General features: G+C 39.7%; 1 protein-coding gene and 1 non-coding gene across 4 annotated transcripts; both read left to right on the forward strand.

Moving 5' to 3' along the window:
- Positions 1–11,183: 11,183 nt before the first annotated feature.
- Positions 11,184–17,674, forward strand: SLC25A3 (solute carrier family 25 member 3). Of its 3 annotated transcripts, none has more exons than XM_024127351.2 (8): positions 11,184–11,324; positions 11,572–11,732; positions 13,331–13,452; positions 14,719–14,898; positions 15,661–15,842; positions 16,494–16,666; positions 17,144–17,254; positions 17,336–17,674. In XM_024127351.2, exons 2-8 carry the CDS (start codon positions 11,576–11,578, stop codon positions 17,494–17,496), a joined length of 1,086 nt encoding a protein of 361 aa, XP_023983119.1. In that variant the 5' UTR covers positions 11,184–11,324; positions 11,572–11,575; the 3' UTR covers positions 17,497–17,674. The 3 variants fall into 3 exon arrangements, with proteins under 3 accessions (XP_023983119.1, XP_028346274.1, XP_028346275.1); XM_028490473.1 differs by lacking the exon at positions 13,331–13,452 and adding an exon at positions 13,050–13,174 and having other exon boundaries at positions 11,213–11,324; XM_028490474.2 differs by lacking the exons at positions 11,184–11,324; positions 13,331–13,452 and adding exons at positions 11,332–11,470; positions 13,050–13,174.
- Positions 16,174–16,422, forward strand: LOC112065942 (small nucleolar RNA SNORA53). Its single transcript, XR_002892335.1, has one exon. It is a non-coding gene; the product is annotated as a small nucleolar RNA SNORA53 (small nucleolar RNA).
- Positions 17,675–18,021: the final 347 nt, after the last annotated feature.

Below are 18,021 nucleotides of genomic sequence, written 5' to 3' on the forward strand. Positions count from 1 at the left end.
CTGCAACGGGAGAGGCCGCAGCAGTGAGAGGCCCGCGTACCGCAAAAAAAAAAAAAAAAAAAAAAAAAAAAAATGTAGAAGGAACAAGGATTTAGAAAATTCCCATTTTCAACCATCATAGTAGTCACTCAGGCAAGAATCATCAATGGATGTGAAAATGAGTGGGTGTGAGATTTTTCAGAAACAGGCTATTGACGTAGTTTCAAAAGTATCTCCCCACAAATTGCTTATGAATTACAAAGGGAAAAATAATAACTTTACAGTGAAGAAGCTTGAAGGACACTACCCTAAACCAAGTGATCAAAGGTAATCTCACCAGTCATGGTACAAATCAACCACAAATGCCTCCCAAAGCAGGGCACTGAGGAGAATACATCACTTACATGGCCTGCCTTCCTTCCTTCCTTCCCTAAATGCACAACTTGAATCATGAGGAAACATCAGAGAGGGAAATTTTACAAAATAGCTGGCCTGTACTCTTTAAAATTGTTCATGTCGTGAAAGACTAAGAAATACTGAGAAACTTATAGAGCAAATGGAGCTAAAGAGACATGACCCCTAAATGCAACATGTCATCTTGGATCAGATGTGGATTAGAAAAAAGGCATTATTATAAAGGACACAATTGGCGTAATTGGCAGATTTTGAATGTGTATTGTATATTATATTAACAAAGTTAAATTTCCTGATTTTGATAATTTTACTGTGATTGTGTAAGAAAATAGTGCTTCTTCTTAAGAAATGCACTCTGAAGTATTTAGGGGTAAAAAAGTATAAGTCTGCAACTTACTCTCAAATGGTTCAAATTATAGAGGTGGACTGATGGATGGACAAAAAAGAATCTATTAAAGCAATTGTGGCAAAATGTTAAAGACTGGTAAATCTAGATGAAGTACATCGTTGTACTATTCTTCCATATTTTCTGTAAATTTGAAATTATTTCAAATTTTAAAATAATTATAATTAAAGAAGGAAGCACAGAGCTATACCTTGTACTGCAGTTATTTAATGAACACTTACTAACAATCCAAATGCTTACAAGGGCCACCAGGAAAGAGCACATTAGCCTTTGGACTAGAAGTGACTATTATAGAGACATGACCCTGCTAACTACTAACTATTGCTAGAAAAAGTATCTTTAAATCAACTAATCCAAAACTGAAATCATTTTTTATAGATGACTGCTGCATTTAACAGTGTCTAAGGGCTACATATAAGTTTACTCATTTTTATCCTGGTCAACCTCATTGTTATTCTCCAAGAATGTTCATCAGGAAGTTACATTGTTATCTAAGTATAGATAGAATCTATGCAAATGTGTCTACATTGGGTGCAGATGAGACTAGGGACTCATCCCTGAATGAGTCCCTGAATATCCATATGTTCTTACCTTCCTCAGTCCTATACATCTGGGTGCTGTCATGAGATTAATTCTCAATCAAGCAACATGAGCAGAAATGACGTTTTACTTTCACTCTGAGGCAGCTGAGAGAGGGTGTGACTTTTCCTTGTTGCATCTCATCTTTTGGCCAAACCTGCAGCAGTCATGTGTTGAGATGGCAGAGCCATAAAATTAAAACACCTTTGATCCCTGAGTCACCACTTGGAGGAGAGCTCCCTGGAGAACCACTCAATCAGCATTAAACTTTACAGAAGCAAGAAGAAAACTTTTATTGAGTTACACTGTTAAGATTTGGAGTTAATTTGTTAATAATGATAGCCATAGCTGTTTTCCATTCCTCTTCCTCTTCTCCTTCTATTTTTTTTTTCTTTAAAAAACGCTGGTTGGTTTCTTTTCTTTAATTGATTGGTTTCTATTCTTCATTTCAGGCAACCAGGGCCAGTGGGCTCTGTAAGGTTTATGACAGGGAGACAGCTTGCAGGATTGGGAAGCTGGATATAACCAGAAGGAATAAGCAAATAAGAGACAATATATTGAGGGTAATGAAAACCAGAGAAGGGAGTTACAAATGTGGAAAGGAAAAAAAAAAAAGGCTAGAATGAATTCTGGGAAATTCTGATTTGGAATTGGAAGTATTTGTGTGCACTCATGGTTTTTAAAAGAGGATAGAATCAATGATAGATAGATGGATTGATACAAATGTGTATATGTGTATGTATGTATATATACTGAGAAAACCTAGAAGCAATAACACATAGCATTGTTATGCATATTTTGCTCCCAGATCTTGGTTCTAAATGTTATTCTCTTCTAAACAGAACCGAAGCTCTTTGGAGAAATGGCTGATTCCAGGGCTGGGGCAGAAAAAGTATAAGGTGAGCCTTGAACATCTTGCTGTACCAGAAAGTAACAAAGTGCTCAAAAAATGATGGGGACTTGTAGAAAGAATACAAGATCAGCTTAAAGGGGTTCCCACTGGCCAAATGTGGGACAATACAAGCATCAAATGAAATAATGTTAGTATTAGATAATTCATTGAATAAAACAGGAATCCATTAGTCCATACTGATACAAATAAATGAAGAATGAACTAAATAAGAGGAGAAAGGAAAGCACTACCTCACGGAAGAATAAATGTAGGACTGATGGAGTTAGAAAATCACTATTTGGCAATTATCACAATAGTAATTGATTCGGGCAACAATCACTGACAAATGTGAAAATCAGCAGGTGAAAGTTTGTTGAAGAACAGAATACTTAGGTAGACTCAAAGTATCTCCCCACAAATTACATATTAATTACAGATAAAAATAGTAACTTTACAATGAAGAAACTGGGCAGATGCCACCTTGATCAAGTGATAAAAGTTCCCCTCATCAGTAATAAGACAAATCAACATCATGTGCCTTCTGACATGATACTCCGAAAAGAACAAGAAATCATTCCTATGATATTCCTGCCCTAAATGCATACTCTGTATCTAATCATGAGAAAACATCAGAGATGCCCAATTCAAGTAACATTCTCCAAAATAACTGTCTTGTATTCTTAAAATGCCAAGGGCATGAATGACAGAGAAAGATAGAACTGTTCCAGATTGAAGAAACTTAAAGTGACATGAAAATTAAATGTAACATGCTCCTGGACTGGATACTGGACTAGAAGAAAAGGTATTCTTGGTTTGTTTTGATTTGTTTTTTGCTATAAATGACATTATTGGGATACTTAGATAGGATATTTAGATTGGATGGTAGTATTATATCACTGGTCATATCTTGATTTTGATGCTTGTGCTTTATCTTTTAGGAAATACATACTGAAGTATTTAGGAATAAAAAAGCATCATGTATTTAACTCTCCTTTGGTTCAGGAAAAATATGTATGTATGTGTGTATATAGGTATTTATGTGTATTTATATATTTGTACATGTAATCTATATATCTACATATAAATATGTTATATGTGTGTATAACTCTCTATACATCTGTGTCTAAAAATAGGTGGGAGAGACAGACAGAATCATAAACCACATGGCAAAATGTTAACAATCTGGGAAGCTGAGTGAAGGGTATATAGAAGCTTTTTGTACTATTCTTGCACCTTTTCTGTAAATTTAAAATTACTTCAAAAAATTAAAAAAGTTGGGCTTCCCTGGTGGCGCAGCGGTTGCGCGTCCGCCTGCCGATGCAGGGGAACCGGGTTCGCGCCCCGGTCTGGGAGGATCCCACATGCCGCGGAGCGGCTGGGCCAGTGAGCCATGGCCGCTGAGCCTGCGCGTCCGGAGCCTGTCCTCCGCAACGGGAGAGGCCACAGCAGAGGGAGGCCCGCATACCACAAAAAAAAAAAAAAAAAAAAAAAAAAAAAAAAAAAATTAAAAAAGTAAACAAATATTCAAAATCAGAAAATACGAAAAATAAAATACTGAGAATTTTACCATAAAGGATGAAAGCTGATCCCATGGGAGTAAAGGAGATTCTTGGGAAGAGAATGTGAAAGGAGAGAGGCCTTTGGAAATATTCACAGTACCCTACACTAGGTAGTCAATAGATATTAAACAATTTAAGAATAAATATCAATAACTTAGACCAACCGGGGCATTATGTTGTTTTTTAAAATGATTTTACTGATACTTGTATTTTTTTCTAGACATATTTACACATTTTAACAACCATGCTACATTAAACATTTTAACAGTTGAAACCTGCCTATGACTTTTTTTCAATTACCCTTGGATCCATTGTGTTAAGGCAAAATTGCAAACGTTTCAACAATTCTTTAAAATACGTGATGTTATCTTGCCTTTTTCTTTTTTTTTTCAGTGATATTTCTTAGAGAGAAAGGTAGTCCAAAAACTTTTTAAGTTGTCTAGATTACTATTACATAGAGCAGTTTCAACATACATTGGCAAATGGACTAGAAGGGAGGATGCTTAGATGTTTTTGGAAAGATCGGACCTAAATGGGAGATTGTGTTAACAGAAAAACAATGACTGTTAAGTAGCCAAGAGATGAGGGCATGGCAAAATAAGGTATAAGGAGTTCTTAATGTTTAGGACTGAAGCTTGTCCACATAACTCAGGAGATTCAAGCACAGAGTCCTCACCACTGGACTGCTAGGGAATTCCCAATCATATATTTAAAAAAATTAAAAACAGGCTCCTCAGCTTCAGCCATACCACTTAAATAATAATAATAATAATAATGTTCATTTAATTCAGACATCTAATTTGATCATTCAAACACCCGGGAACAAGTTATTCTGACCCATAAACGGCCGTGGGTGAATAGATTAGCTGACAAAACTCTACGTTGATTTTTATTTTCTCCTATTGTGTAATTTAAATGATGGACGATTTAAATATTTTTCAAAGTTGAAATTCTTGAAGTCAAAAGAGGGAAAAATAGTGTCTTTTCCACAAAATTTCAAAGCAGCACAAATTACAGAAAATTTAAGTAACTGCTAGTGTTATGTACATTAACTGTAATTGTGTTATAGTCCGCAATATTCAGTTTCTCTCAGAAGAATAAAATCAGTCAGTTAAATTCCACTAACATTTGAGGCTACTGCTGTCTAAAAATATGTTTGATTCCCTAAAGTTATTCCTTCCCAAATGACTATCTTCCAGGTTTAGAGATATAAGAGCAGAATTTGAGAATTTTTCCTGAAGTTTCATTATGTTTGCAAATTTTAACTTCATTTAGAGCTGACTGCAGTTACATTGGACTCATTTGTGAGAAGGCCTCTGAGTAGCTACAGCAAAAAGATCATAAGTGGCATGAGGTTTGAATTGTGATAAAATTACTTTACATTTCAGTTCATAATAACCCAGCGTATAAACAGAAATTTAGGTGTTAGGTATATTCTGTCCCATCTAAGGATGAACGAAACTATTTCTCCTCCTTTTAATAAGGCTTAGTCCATTTTATATTCCTTATTTTTCATATTTGCTATTCTTCAGGTATATACATTTCTCCCTCAAATGTCCTGTATGTTAGCAAGTCTATGGCTGTGACCATCTTTAAGCAGTTGATATTCTCCTGTCCTCTTTCATACTTCTGTTAAGAATTTGCCCCAGTTTGTATGGGGTGCTGATGGTGTGCACCACAGCCTTGCACCTTGTTCTTGAATGTGGATGAACAAGGTGAACAGTCAGTTTGAAGCAAACCAGATCAGCAGGGATTCCTTTCTAGTAAGTGAGCACTTTATATCCATGGCAAACCAGGTAATTCAGGATGCTGTCAGTGTTGGGTCAGGCCTGTTCCACAGGCTCACGCCTATCTTTGAATTCCTTAGATCATCAGTGCCTAAAACTGGCTATTTTAAGAATCACCTGGGGATCTTTTAAAAAAATGGCAGCTTCTAGAACTCCTCATCAGACTTAGTAGAATCTTTTGAGGTCTGACAACACCTGTGCTTAAAAAGCTCTCCCGGTGCTTTGATGAGAAACCAGGTTTGGGAACCTCTAACTTATGATGACAGGGCCTCACTTAAAATCTGTCCAGGTGATAAATTGTAGCCATTGAGTGACTAAAGTGCCACATAGATGTGCTCCTTCCACGTGGACGCTTTTAGGTTCTGCCATATCGAGGTATGGCTCTCCGCTCTGGGCCAAAGCATATTTTATGATTTTTTTTTTTTTTTTTTTTTTTTTTTTTTTTTTTGCGGTACGCGGGCCTCTCACTGTTGTGGCCTCTCCCGTTGCGGAGCACAGGCTCCGGACGCGCAGACTCAGCGGCCATGGCTCACGGGCCCAGCCGCTCCGCGGCATGTGGGATCCTCCCGGACCGGGGCACGAACCCGCGTCCCCTGCATCAGCAGGCGGACTCTCAACCACTGCACCACCAGGGAAGCCCCCATATTTTATGATTTTAATTGCAGAAAGAAAGAAATTTCAAGATATCAAGAGATAAAGACTGGGTAAAAGGATTCACCTGCCTTTTATTTCCTATAAAATACAATGTCTCTGAATATACAGCTATAACTTTCACTGTTTTCAGCTCCATGCACAAACATGGGTGAGTTTAAGAGTCTGAGACCGGGCCTCAGAGCTAGCTCTGCTCTCTCGGGGTGCACTATGGTAAAGAGACCACCAGTCTTACAGACAAGGTACTCTAGGCTTAACCTAGCATACCTTTCCAAAGAATGGGGATTTTAAAACTTTCCAGAATGGAAACTAAAGCCCCAGCTGTGAAGTCCATTTTATTTTACTTCAGATACAAAGAGACAAATTTCTCCCTACTCTATTTATGAAGTCATACAAAAACAAAACAACAACAAACCACCCCAAAAATAAAAAAACAAGATTTCTAACCAAAAAAGACAATAAATAAGTGGATGTTACTCTTTTTAAAAAAAATTTATTTTATTTATTTATTTTTGGCTGTGTTTGGTCTTCGTTGCTGCGCGCAGGCTTTCTCTAGTTGCGGCGAGTGGGGGCTACTCCTCGTTGTGGTGCGTGGGCGTCCCATTGCGGTGGCCTCTCCTGCTGCGGAGCACGGGCTCTAGGCACGAGGGCTCAGTAGTTGTGGCACGTGGGCTCAGTCTTTGTGTCTCGCTGGCTCTAGAGCACAGGCTCAACAGTTGTGGCGCATGGGCTTAGTTGCTCTGCGGCATGTGGGATCTTCCCGGACCAGGGCTCAAACCCGTGTCCCCTGCATTGGCAGGCGGACTCCCAACTGCTGCGCCACCAGGGAAGTCCCGATGTTACTCTTTTTTCCTCAGGGCAGGTATGAAAACAGACTTTAGTCTCCCTCACATAATTTTTTATATCCTTCTATTAACTGACTGTGCTAGGAATTATTTAAGGATTTTCTTGTGATTCTCCATAACAGAGATAATTGTCAAATCTACAAGGGCAAACTTGACTTCTAGCTCTAAGTTTTTCAAATGCCCATGGCAAATTTCCCTTGAATGTTCTATCTCTCTAGCGTCTCAAATTTTAACTGTTTATCTCCTAAATATGGGTCTGGGTTAGGATTGGTCACAAAGGAAATTTGTGCAAAGGCAGAAGTGAAGCAGCAGTCATTATACTCTGAAGGTTGGTGTAGGACATGAGGTGCTGTGGCAGCTTATGCTCATTTTGCTGATTTGCTGGCTCACCTTAAATCGGGGCAGAGGCCAGGTGTGAAGCTTTTTCAGAACTCCTGGATCTTCTTCGGTTTCTCTGAGTCCTGGGCCAGAAGCATAGCGGCACTGTGGCTCTCATAAGCACCTGCACCATGGCTCCTGCAGGGACCAGCATTGTAAGTGATGAGACAGACTCACCGTCTAGTTTGACTTTGTGGGTTCCAGTTTGTCCCTGCTCACCCCCACTTCATGTTCAGCTTTTCTGCCTGACTGTAAGTCCCATTGATTTACAGTAATTTCAGGTCCAGCCCCAGAAACAGAGGCAAATTCTTCTCCAGCTCCCACAGTCTCATAAGGTCTAATCCCTACAATAAATCTTTTATTCCATATGACTCACTGTGGCTATGCTTCTCTGATCAAATTCTGATACAGACAGTGGTATTGGAAGTAATTCCAGGAGAACAAACCCTTAACAATGGGTTTCTCTGAATTTGTTCTGGGTTATCTGGTCTGATTGGATTTAAAGGCATTGGTGACCAGCTGTCTATGATAATGGTGACACTGCTTGTCCATGGTATGCATTAGCCAAAAAAAATGTCTTAAATTATGACCTGTGGATACCAGTAATCAAATGGCTAAAGAAGGCAAGGCTTTGGGTGACCAAGTAGATGCTTCCACAAAATATTTAAGTGAAAATAAGGACTATAGTGGGGTTGGCTGGTTTCTTCCTAATTATGTTGGATAAGTAGGGGAAAGGAAATGATGAGCTTAGGGTTTTAAACTCTCAGTTCAAGATGAGATAAGGGACCAGAAAACGTAAATGACTGCCTTCCTATATGTACAAGGCTGTAATTTCTAAAAACTAAACCCAAAATCTAATCCTGAATTACAACGCAGTTGAATTCCCAATCTTGCAGGCCTCTTGTTAACGTAAGGGCTTTTTTTTTTGAGCGGTGTGGATGGGAACACGTGGGAAGATTCAGATGACACTGGGATCCTACATCGTATCAGGATTCGTCTGCATGACCAGTAAAATACAGAAGTGATGGTGTGTCACTTCTGAGATTAGGTTATAAAGGGCACTGCAACTTCTGTCCTGGTTGCTCTTTCTTTCTTGAATTACTCTGGGGAAGCCATGTCATGAGTAGCCCTATGGAGAGGGCCACACGACAAGGAATTGAAGCATCCTGCCAGTCACCAAGTTTGCGACCCTGAAAGCACATACCCTAGCCCCGGTCAAGTCTTTAGAGACCATAGTCCCAGCCAGCAGCTTGCCTACAACCCTATGACAGTCCCTGAGTCAGGCCATGTAGTTCAGCCCCATCCAGATTCCTGACCCTCAGAAAATATGAGATAATAGTATTTGTTGTTTTATGTCCCTAAATTTTGGAGTAATTTGATAAGTAGCAATAACTAAAAGAGAAGGAATATAATGGTAGATCAAAGCAAACTTACTGATATGAGTAAAGAAAGTGGCCCAATCCATTGTTTTAGCTCAGATTGCTGAGGGTGTCTCTAACAGTTAGGCTGAAATTTAAACTCAGTGGCAGCCCATATTAAATGAAATTAAAATGCTAGACTGCCTTGGTGTACTGAATAGGAAGGCATTGACAAAGACTCTCTCCTTGACCAAACTTTAGTTAGGCTACTCTGAGCCCTTTTTCCACTAAGCCCATCCTTGGGCATGATCATAAGGAGCCCAGGTGTAGCAAGAATTCTAAGTCGGTTTAGCCAGAATCTCTCAAACTTGATATCTGATCACCCTCGATACCTGATCAAATTCCTCATCTCCCAAGTGATGTCTGATAACCTTGGCCTGCCTTCTGCAAGAATCCTGTGAGGTCAATTTAGCAAGAATTGCCCTAATCTCTCAGTAACTTCCCATCCACTGATGCCCCCACCCCCAACCTTGGACCCCAGCTCTGCTCCTTGGCTAAAAAGCCTCAGTTTTAGAAATTATTTCACTGAGAACTAACAGAACACAAATTTCTTTTGCTTAAGCCACTCAGTCTGAGGTACTTTGTTATGACAGCCTCTTGCAAACTAATACAGTAGATTTTGACTTAGCGATGAGTGATTAGAAAACCAAACAAATGCCAAAAGTGACAATTATTACCTCTAGAGGAAAACAGATCATTCAAGATTAGAAATATAATTACAGCATTCACTGTGGCTTACTATAAATAGTAGTCATCATAATGTGAACACTAAATATTGATCTCACCAAAATTATTATTGAACTCCATTCAAAGAATGGGGAATTGAAAAGATTGAAGCCCATGATATCTGCTTTTTAAAGAAAATGTCCAGTTTCTTTCTTAAGAGGATAACATTTTAAATTTTTCTAATATTGTAATGCTAATTTTCTACAAAAATCTTGCATGTTTATATAGGAACGGAGTTTTAGTCAATATTGCTACCATTGGCATACATGACAGCTCAATTTTTCAAGTCCATTTAATAAAACAAACAAACAAAAAAGGAAGAAAAAAGAAGAAATTATCTCACAGAGTTTTCACAAACTCTGCAAGATATGTATTACTCCCATCCAGGACCAGCTGCAGTATCTGCAGGGCCCAGTGCAAAATGAAAAACACAGGGTCTCTTGCTCATTAAGAATTTCAAAACGGTGACAGCAGAACATTAAACCAAGCATAGGCCCTGCATAACTGTATAGGTAGCAAGCCTATGAGGCCAGCCCTGCTTCCACCATTTAAGAAACAGGTGCACAGAGATCAAGTAAATTCCCAAGGTTACTTTAACAATAGCTGGGAAAATGTCAGAGCCAGAATTCTAACAGAGGTTTGACCCCTACTAAACTCTTCCCAATTAAACTAGGCCTTTCTTTAACTGAATCTAACGAAGATTTTCTAAATTTATTAAAAACAAAATCTGCTGCCAGTCACTTTCACTCTAGTTCACCCCTGTACTCCCAGGTGTTAAAAATAATTTATTAAATGCTTCAATGTGTTATATAAACTATTGTGATGAAGCAGCAAGCTGTCTTTTTTTTTTTTTTTTTTTTTTGCGGTACGCGGGCCTCTCACTGTCGGGGCCTCTCCCGTTGCGGACCACAGGCTCCGGACGCGGAGGCTCAGCGGCCGTGACTCACGGGCCTAGCCGCTCACGCAGCATGTGGGATCCTCCCAGACCGGGGCCCGAACCCGTGTTCCCTGCATCGGCAGGCCGACTCTCAACCATTGCGCCACCAGGGAAGCCCCAGCAAGCTGTCTTAAGAGTTCTTGCTACACATTTCCTTTTAAAATACTCTCCTAAAGTCTAATGGAAAATTCAGACATGTCTATGTGTAGTGTCAATGGATGAAACTTAAAAAAAAAAAAAAAAAGTACCATAATAGCAGAAGCTGTAACACAAAAACTGTACTGCAGTGACATTCTAACCGCAAACCTAAATAATATATCATCGCGTATTCGGATTTTTTTTTTTAGGTGACTAGTATATTGGGGCTCATTTAAATGAAAAGAAAGTAAGCCCCAGATTCCAGGAGAGACGTTTGAAGGTGAAGGGACAAAAAGAGGAGGTCACGAGCACACACCCACACAACTCAAAACACCGGCCCAGAATGCGCGCCTGCGCAAAAAGAATCCTCCTGCTCAGAAGCCGGGCCGGAAGGGCTAGGGCGAGTGGGGCGGGGATAGGGCTGCTAGGAGAACGCGATGACGTTAGGGCCTCGGCGCTCTTCTTCGCCAATGGGTGCCGCCACTCTGTAGTGACGCACTGTGTGCGTCGCGCTGACGACGCGGAAAGGCATAGATCTAAAGACCCGGAGGACGTTCGGCCTCTGTGAGCCCCAGCTTTTTCGAGGGAGCGGTGGTGTGTTCGCCATCTTAGGGAGTGAGTGTGGCTCGGCCTTCCCTGCAGTGCGTGCGGGGAGCGGAGCGAGGAGACCCGGTGGGGCGCTTCTTTGGCTGTAGGCCCCGTTGGCCTCCTCCTTTAGGGAGGCCGCGGTGACCTCCTCAAGGGCGCGGAGGCAGGAAGAGGCAAGGCCTGGGTGCGGGGGTGGTCCCAGGGTGCAGGTGACTTTAGCCGGTCTAACGGCCCCCTTTGCCTTTCCTCTGACCGCCGCTTCCTCTCCCTCTAGGAAGATGTTCTCGTCCGTGGCGCACTTGGCGCGGGCGAACCCCTTCAACGCTCCCCACCTGCAGCTGGTGCAGGATGGTCTCGCGGGCCCCCGCAGCAACCCCGCCGGGCCCCCGGGCCCACCCCGCCGCTCCCGCAAGCTGGCAGCCGCCGCTGTGGAAGGTGAGGTCAGACCCTGTCCCGATACGGTTGTGAGGTCCCCCCGTGGTCCCCTCGGCCTTCGTGGCGTGCTCGACCCGGAGGACAGGGAAGGACGCGCGCCCTGCCCGCGCGGCAGCGCAGGAGGGCGCCCAGTTGCTTGTCCGAGGATGTCAGCTCGTTCCGCCCGAAGCCGGGTGTCGGATCCTTGGCCCTCCCTCAAGGGCGTGGAAGGGTCTAGGCCCTGCTCCGTCCGTGACCTCCGCGTCCTCGAGCGAGTGGAGGCATAGAGGCCGTGACTAGCTCCTTATCTTCGCCGTGAGTCAGCTTGGTTAGCCGACCAGGCATTGGGTAAAGTCTTCATCCTAATCACTGGCCACCTTAGTTCTAACTGTATTATCAGTTCTTTGATTTTGCTTTCACTTTCTTTTTAAAAATACTGCTTCCTCCCTTTAGTATTCCCGGAGTCTAATATTAGTTGACACAAGGTATGTGTGATAACTGAGTAACTCTTGTTTTAATGCGCCTGATTGACTTGTAGATCCGGAGAGACCATAGAAAGGATATAATAGATACGAATCCGTTTGATCTTATGTCTCGGGTTTCTTGATGGTTAGACCCAACTTTATTTTAATTGTGTGTATTTTAAATCCCAGTGGAGTGTATTTACAGAGAAACCTGAAAACCGAATTTCAGGAGTGCAGAATATGTTCTCTACCTTGTACCTGTAAAATGTAAAGATTTAAAAAAAAATTATTATGTGTTTCTGTTCTGTCTTTAGTGTGAGGAAAAAACCCTTACATCATCATTCGGTCCTTCAATTTAGACAGTTAAATCTATGGTCATTTGTGTAGTAATGTATTTGACTGCAGGAGTTTGTTTATCTAGTTTTACACTATAGGGATCCATAAGTGGGGATAGTATTGGTTAGTGGCTGGGGTAGCCTTAGAGGTTTGCAAGCTTTTACATGATTTGAGTTGGATTGATACTCAGAAGTGTGTTCTTAATCAGCTATTAGTAATTTGAAGTTTGACTTTAATTGGAAGAGCTATTAATGATGTAGAAAACTTTTTTTTAAACTTATATGGCAAAACGAGAGAGAGGTGGTATCTCACAGATAAGAACCTTCAAAATCTTTAAATGATCGTTTTGATTTTGGCAGTGAATTCCTTGCTCACACTAGGCGGAAAATTATCTTTCAGTTTACTTGTAAATGGTGGCTAGAGCTGTTCAGTTGTGATAATACTTTTTCACAGGGAAACATAGTTCTCTTGCATTCCCATGGCCTTAGTCATCTCTGAAGAAATACTTATTTGATTTTTTTTTTTTTCAATCAAACAGAGCAGTATAGCTGTGACTATGGATCTGGCAGATTCTTTCTCCTCTGTGGACTTGGAGGAATTATTAGTTGTGGCACAACACATACAGCATTGGTTCCTCTAGATCTGGTTAAATGCAGAATGCAGGTTTGTTTTTGCATGTTGGACTAAATAAAACATTGTTGAAACATGGCTGTTACCTACTAACAAGCTGTGTGGAAACCTAACTGTCCAGGAGGTAAGTTGATAACCAGTAACATGAGTATTATATTAAAATGCATGGTGTGTCTTATCTTATTACAGAGTACAGTTGTGAATATGGCTCTGCGAAGTTTTATGCGCTGTGTGGCTTTGGTGGGGTCTTAAGTTGTGGTCTGACACACACTGCTGTTGTTCCTCTGGATTTAGTGAAATGCCGTATGCAGGTTTGTATTGAGATGACAACATTGAACATCTCTTCTGTGTGTGACTTAATTCCAAGTAATATTAAAGGACTTCACTATTGAGAAGAATGAAGACATTACGACTGCCGGAAATTTTAGAAGAACACCAAACTCAAATTTCTTTAACTCATGATTTTTACTTTAATTAGTGTTTTAAATCCAAGAAATACCTCTTTTAAAATAAGAGTGAAGGTAGATTGTTGATCTCAGACTCTGGCTGTAAGTGGTTTTTGCTGCTGGGCTGAATTCTGCCTAGAGTTCTTCAAGGCCTACTGATTCTTTGCTCCAAATAGTCATTTACAAGCACTTACACGTCAGAGTAGGCAGTCATTCTTTGTGTATTATATGATTAACTTCATGTCTCTTATTTATTGATAAGATCAAGGCAGAGAACACTATAGATGTAAAAACTCTCACTGTATAGTGTTTAAAATTTGTGGGCATAGCTTCTTGCATATTTATTTATATAAAAGGTTTTCTTTTACAATTAAAATGTCTTAATTAGGATTATTGAAACACAAATAATCAAACATCAAAAATTTATTTGTCCCAAACAGGATTAGAGTCTACTTACCTAAAAGAGAAAGGAAGGTGAAATGTTAGCAGGGAGAGGAAGGTGATGTATACCAGCCCTTCTAGTACTGGCAGAAATAGATAAGATTTTTACCCCCAGATAAGATTTTTACCCCCATTAGTTAATAGAATGAATATTAAATATACCTTTGCTAAAACTTCTTATGCATGTCTCTTAAAGGGAATTTAATTTCTTAACTCAAAAGAGGGTTTTCTTGTTGATGTACCTTTTAAACTTGTATTTAATTTGATTGTCTTAAGTTTACAAAACTTTATAATCACTTAAAGGGCTAGCATATATCAAGGATGTAGACTTACCTGTTTTTTATGAAGTAGCTTTAAGACTAATTTTTAAGTGGTAAAAAGAGTTGGGTGGTGGAAAAATCTCGTCTCAGTTTTATCATGTATTTTTGTAGGAATTTTATCCTCTTAACTAACTCTCCAAGACTTAAGTCTGACTGAAAGAAAGTTAGACCTTACTGTACAAAAACTTACACTTACAAGTATAATAGTAGACATTAAGCTGATATCATGCAGTGAACTTGTATTTACCCACCTTTTGTGTAGTTACTAAAGTTTACATTAGAACCAAAAGGAAAAACTAATAATAACAAAATTAAGTGTTTGTGAGAAGTGTTATTATCTCTGTGGTACATTTTTCTTCTTTAAATAAAGGTGGACCCACAAAAGTACAAGGGCATATTTAATGGATTCTCAATTACACTCAAAGAAGATGGTGTTCGTGGTTTGGCCAAAGGATGGGCTCCGACTTTCATTGGCTACTCTATGCAAGGGCTCTGCAAATTTGGCTTTTATGAAGTCTTCAAAGTTTTGTATAGCAACATGCTTGGAGAGGTATGTAATTTAACTTTGAAATTGAAAGTCCTCAGCTTTTAGGGACTTCCCTGGTGGTCCAGTGGCTAAGACTCCATGCTCACAATGCAAGGGGCCCAGGTTCGATCCCTGGTCAGGGAACTAGATCCCACATGCCGAAACTAAGACCCGGCGCAGCCAAATAAATAAATAAATATTTAAAAAAGAAGAAAAAGGAAAAAAAAAGTCCTCAGCTTTTAACTTAAAGTATAAGACCAAAAAGGATCTTAGATTTTTGTTTGACTCACCTTGTTTTAGAACTGAGGAAATAGTCTCAGAAAGGGTGAACAGTATGTTTCAAATCATAAGGCTGTTTGTTTGTTTTTTTTTTTAACATCTTTATTGGAGTATAATTGCTTTACAATGTTGTGTCATAAGGCTCTTTTAACATAAACAGGATAAGAAAAAGAAACTGATTCATTAGATTTCAGTGCTCTTTTTATTATGCTATGCTGCTTTCCAAATAAGTTGGATTTGAGTTTTTTAAAGAGAAGACTAGTATTCCTGTGTGAGTTCAAGGGTCAACTATCCTTGGCACCTAGACATTCGAAAATGTTGAATTCACAGTGTACTATGGTTGATGAGGTTATGAGAGATATTCAGTCTCATGTGTGTTTTCTGTGGACTGTGTGATAAAGAAATACTTAAAATGTCTGAAATTTAACTGTTGCCTAGAACTGTCTCTTAAATTGAGAACAGCCAGTGCGGCAGCAATTCATGTTTCTCCTTATGTTTTTCATTTAGGAGAATGCCTATCTCTGGCGCACATCACTATATTTGGCTGCCTCTGCCAGTGCTGAATTCTTTGCTGACATTGCTCTGGCTCCTATGGAAGCTGCTAAGGTTCGAATTCAAACCCAACCAGGATATGCTAACACTTTGAGGGATGCAGCTCCCAAAATGTATAAGGAAGAAGGTTTAAAGGCGTAAGTAAACATTTGCTAAATATATGGTATAAAAATACTCATTTGAGAAAATCACATTTGTTAGCATTAAACCTGCCAGACTTTCTCTTTTTCACATCTCTTTCCCCCTCACATAGAACATAAACTCTAGGGGCAAGGATAAGTTGATACATGGTTTGAACCCTGAATTAAGGGGTTTTTTTTTCCCCTTAAAGTTAGAATCATTTGTCAGTTTACAAATGACTTGATATTTGACCTAAATATTAACTCTTAATTTGGGGGTTGGGGGGTTCCCTTGTTAGAATTCTTGTCATCTATGTTCACAGTTAAGAATTTGCATATAGTCAGGCCACACATGCTTCCTTAGATCCACCTTTGTGGATGCCAATCTTGAGCTGAGTTCTACTTGTAAACTTACTGTTTCTTGTAGTTCCAGTGAAAGAAACATCCAGCAACTTTTTTGGTTGTATAGTCAAAGGTGCTTGAGTCATTGGCATGTGAGATAAATATACCTGCATGTTAGTCTTAGGTTCTGATAGAAATGACATGCAGTAGTGCTGCCATTTTGTTACTATCAGGACTTGACTGGTGTGCGGACACTTCTGTTAATAATGAAAAAGTCTGCTAGATGAATATATGCAACCGAGTAAAATAAGTCTTCTGATTTCCTAGATTCTACAAGGGGGTTGCTCCTCTCTGGATGAGACAGATACCATACACCATGATGAAGTTCGCCTGCTTTGAACGTACTGTTGAAGCATTGTACAAGTTTGTGGTTCCCAAGCCCCGAAGTGAATGTTCAAAGCCAGAGCAGCTGGTTGTCACATTTGTGGCAGGTTACATAGGTATGAATTATTTAGAACATGCTTGTCTGTGAAATTAACAATAATCATTTCCAGTATTGGCCTGTTTGGTGAGGGAAAAATATTCCAAAGAAGTTTTATCTTTCCATTGTGTTTTATGTACTCTTCAGGATTCATAAATACTTGCTAATTCGTTCCTAAAATGTTTTGTGGTTTGCATGTCATAATTAAGCTTGGGAATGTATTGACTTCACTGCTGTGCCTTTTTTTGTTGTTTAGTTTTTCCAATAACAAATTTTTAATGCAAGAGAAAGTGTTAAAATCTGAATATAACTTGAGGGATTGTTCTGTTTTACATAGGGTAGACTGCTTTATAGCTTTCCTTGTCAGTCTCACTCTAAAATATGATTTTTTTAAACACAAGAAAATTTTATTACTCATGAAAAGGTTGTTGGCTGTGATGTGAAAATTTTTTTTTAACTGACCCCATATTGGATCATTTATCGTGACTTTTTTCAGCTGGAGTCTTCTGTGCCATTGTTTCTCACCCTGCTGATTCTGTGGTGTCTGTGTTGAATAAAGAGAAGGGTAGCAGTGCGACTCTGGTCCTCCAGAGACTTGGATTTAGAGGTAAGATTTTTTTTTCTCCCCTCTAAAGAAAGAATAACACTTTGGAGTATATTTTTCACTCACATTTCATATTTTATCCAGGTGTATGGAAGGGACTCTTTGCCCGTATCATCATGATCGGCACTCTGACTGCACTGCAGTGGTTCATCTATGACTCCGTGAAGGTCTACTTCAGGCTCCCTCGCCCTCCTCCACCTGAGATGCCAGAATCTCTGAAGAAGAAGCTTGGGTATTCTCAGTAGATGAAAGCAGTTGTGGACTGAATCTGCTTGTTGATCAGTGTTGAGGAAAATGCAGAAGGAACTTTTATATATTTGACAGTGTAGGAAATTGTCTATTCCTAATGTAATTACTGTAGTACTCTTGCCAGAAGCAAGAGTTTCAAACTTACTGTTGAAATAAACCCAACTGTTCATGGTTTGTCTGTGACTTGATATTTATTTTTAAAACTAGTTTTTAAAGAATTAACCCTAAAATGGAAAGAATTATGCATACATTAAAACCTCAAGGAAGAAAATTCACTGTTGGTTGAATACTATGATCCCTACTCATAAATTGTCATATGTTTCAGGATTTGTCACTCAAGAGAGTTCTACATTTTTAGGAAACATCCCCTAAATTTTTTTTTTTTTTTTTTTTTTTTTGCTGTACGCGGGCCTCTCACTGTTGCGGCCTCTCCCATTGCGGAGTGCAGGCTCAGCGGCCATGGCCCACGGGCCCAGCTGCTCCGCGGCATGTGGGATCCTCCCGGACCGGGGCACAAACCC

Source organism: Physeter macrocephalus, chromosome 6, assembly GCF_002837175.3.
Source record: "Physeter macrocephalus isolate SW-GA chromosome 6, ASM283717v5, whole genome shotgun sequence".
Lineage (NCBI taxonomy): Eukaryota > Metazoa > Chordata > Mammalia > Artiodactyla > Physeteridae > Physeter > Physeter macrocephalus.

What these genes read in the sequence shown, in the direction of transcription:
- SLC25A3 (XM_028490473.1), top strand. Translation starts at nt 11,576, where the DNA reads ATGTTCTCGTCCGTGGCGCACTTGGCGCGGGCGAACCCCTTCAACGCT. An exon ending in TGGTTAAATGCAGAATGCAG is followed by an intron (nt 13,175 to 14,718) that starts GTTTGTTTTTGC and finishes CTTTAAATAAAG; the next exon opens with GTGGACCCACAAAAGTACAA. An exon ending in AAGGAAGAAGGTTTAAAGGC is followed by an intron (nt 15,843 to 16,493) that starts GTAAGTAAACAT and finishes CTGATTTCCTAG; the next exon opens with ATTCTACAAGGGGGTTGCTC.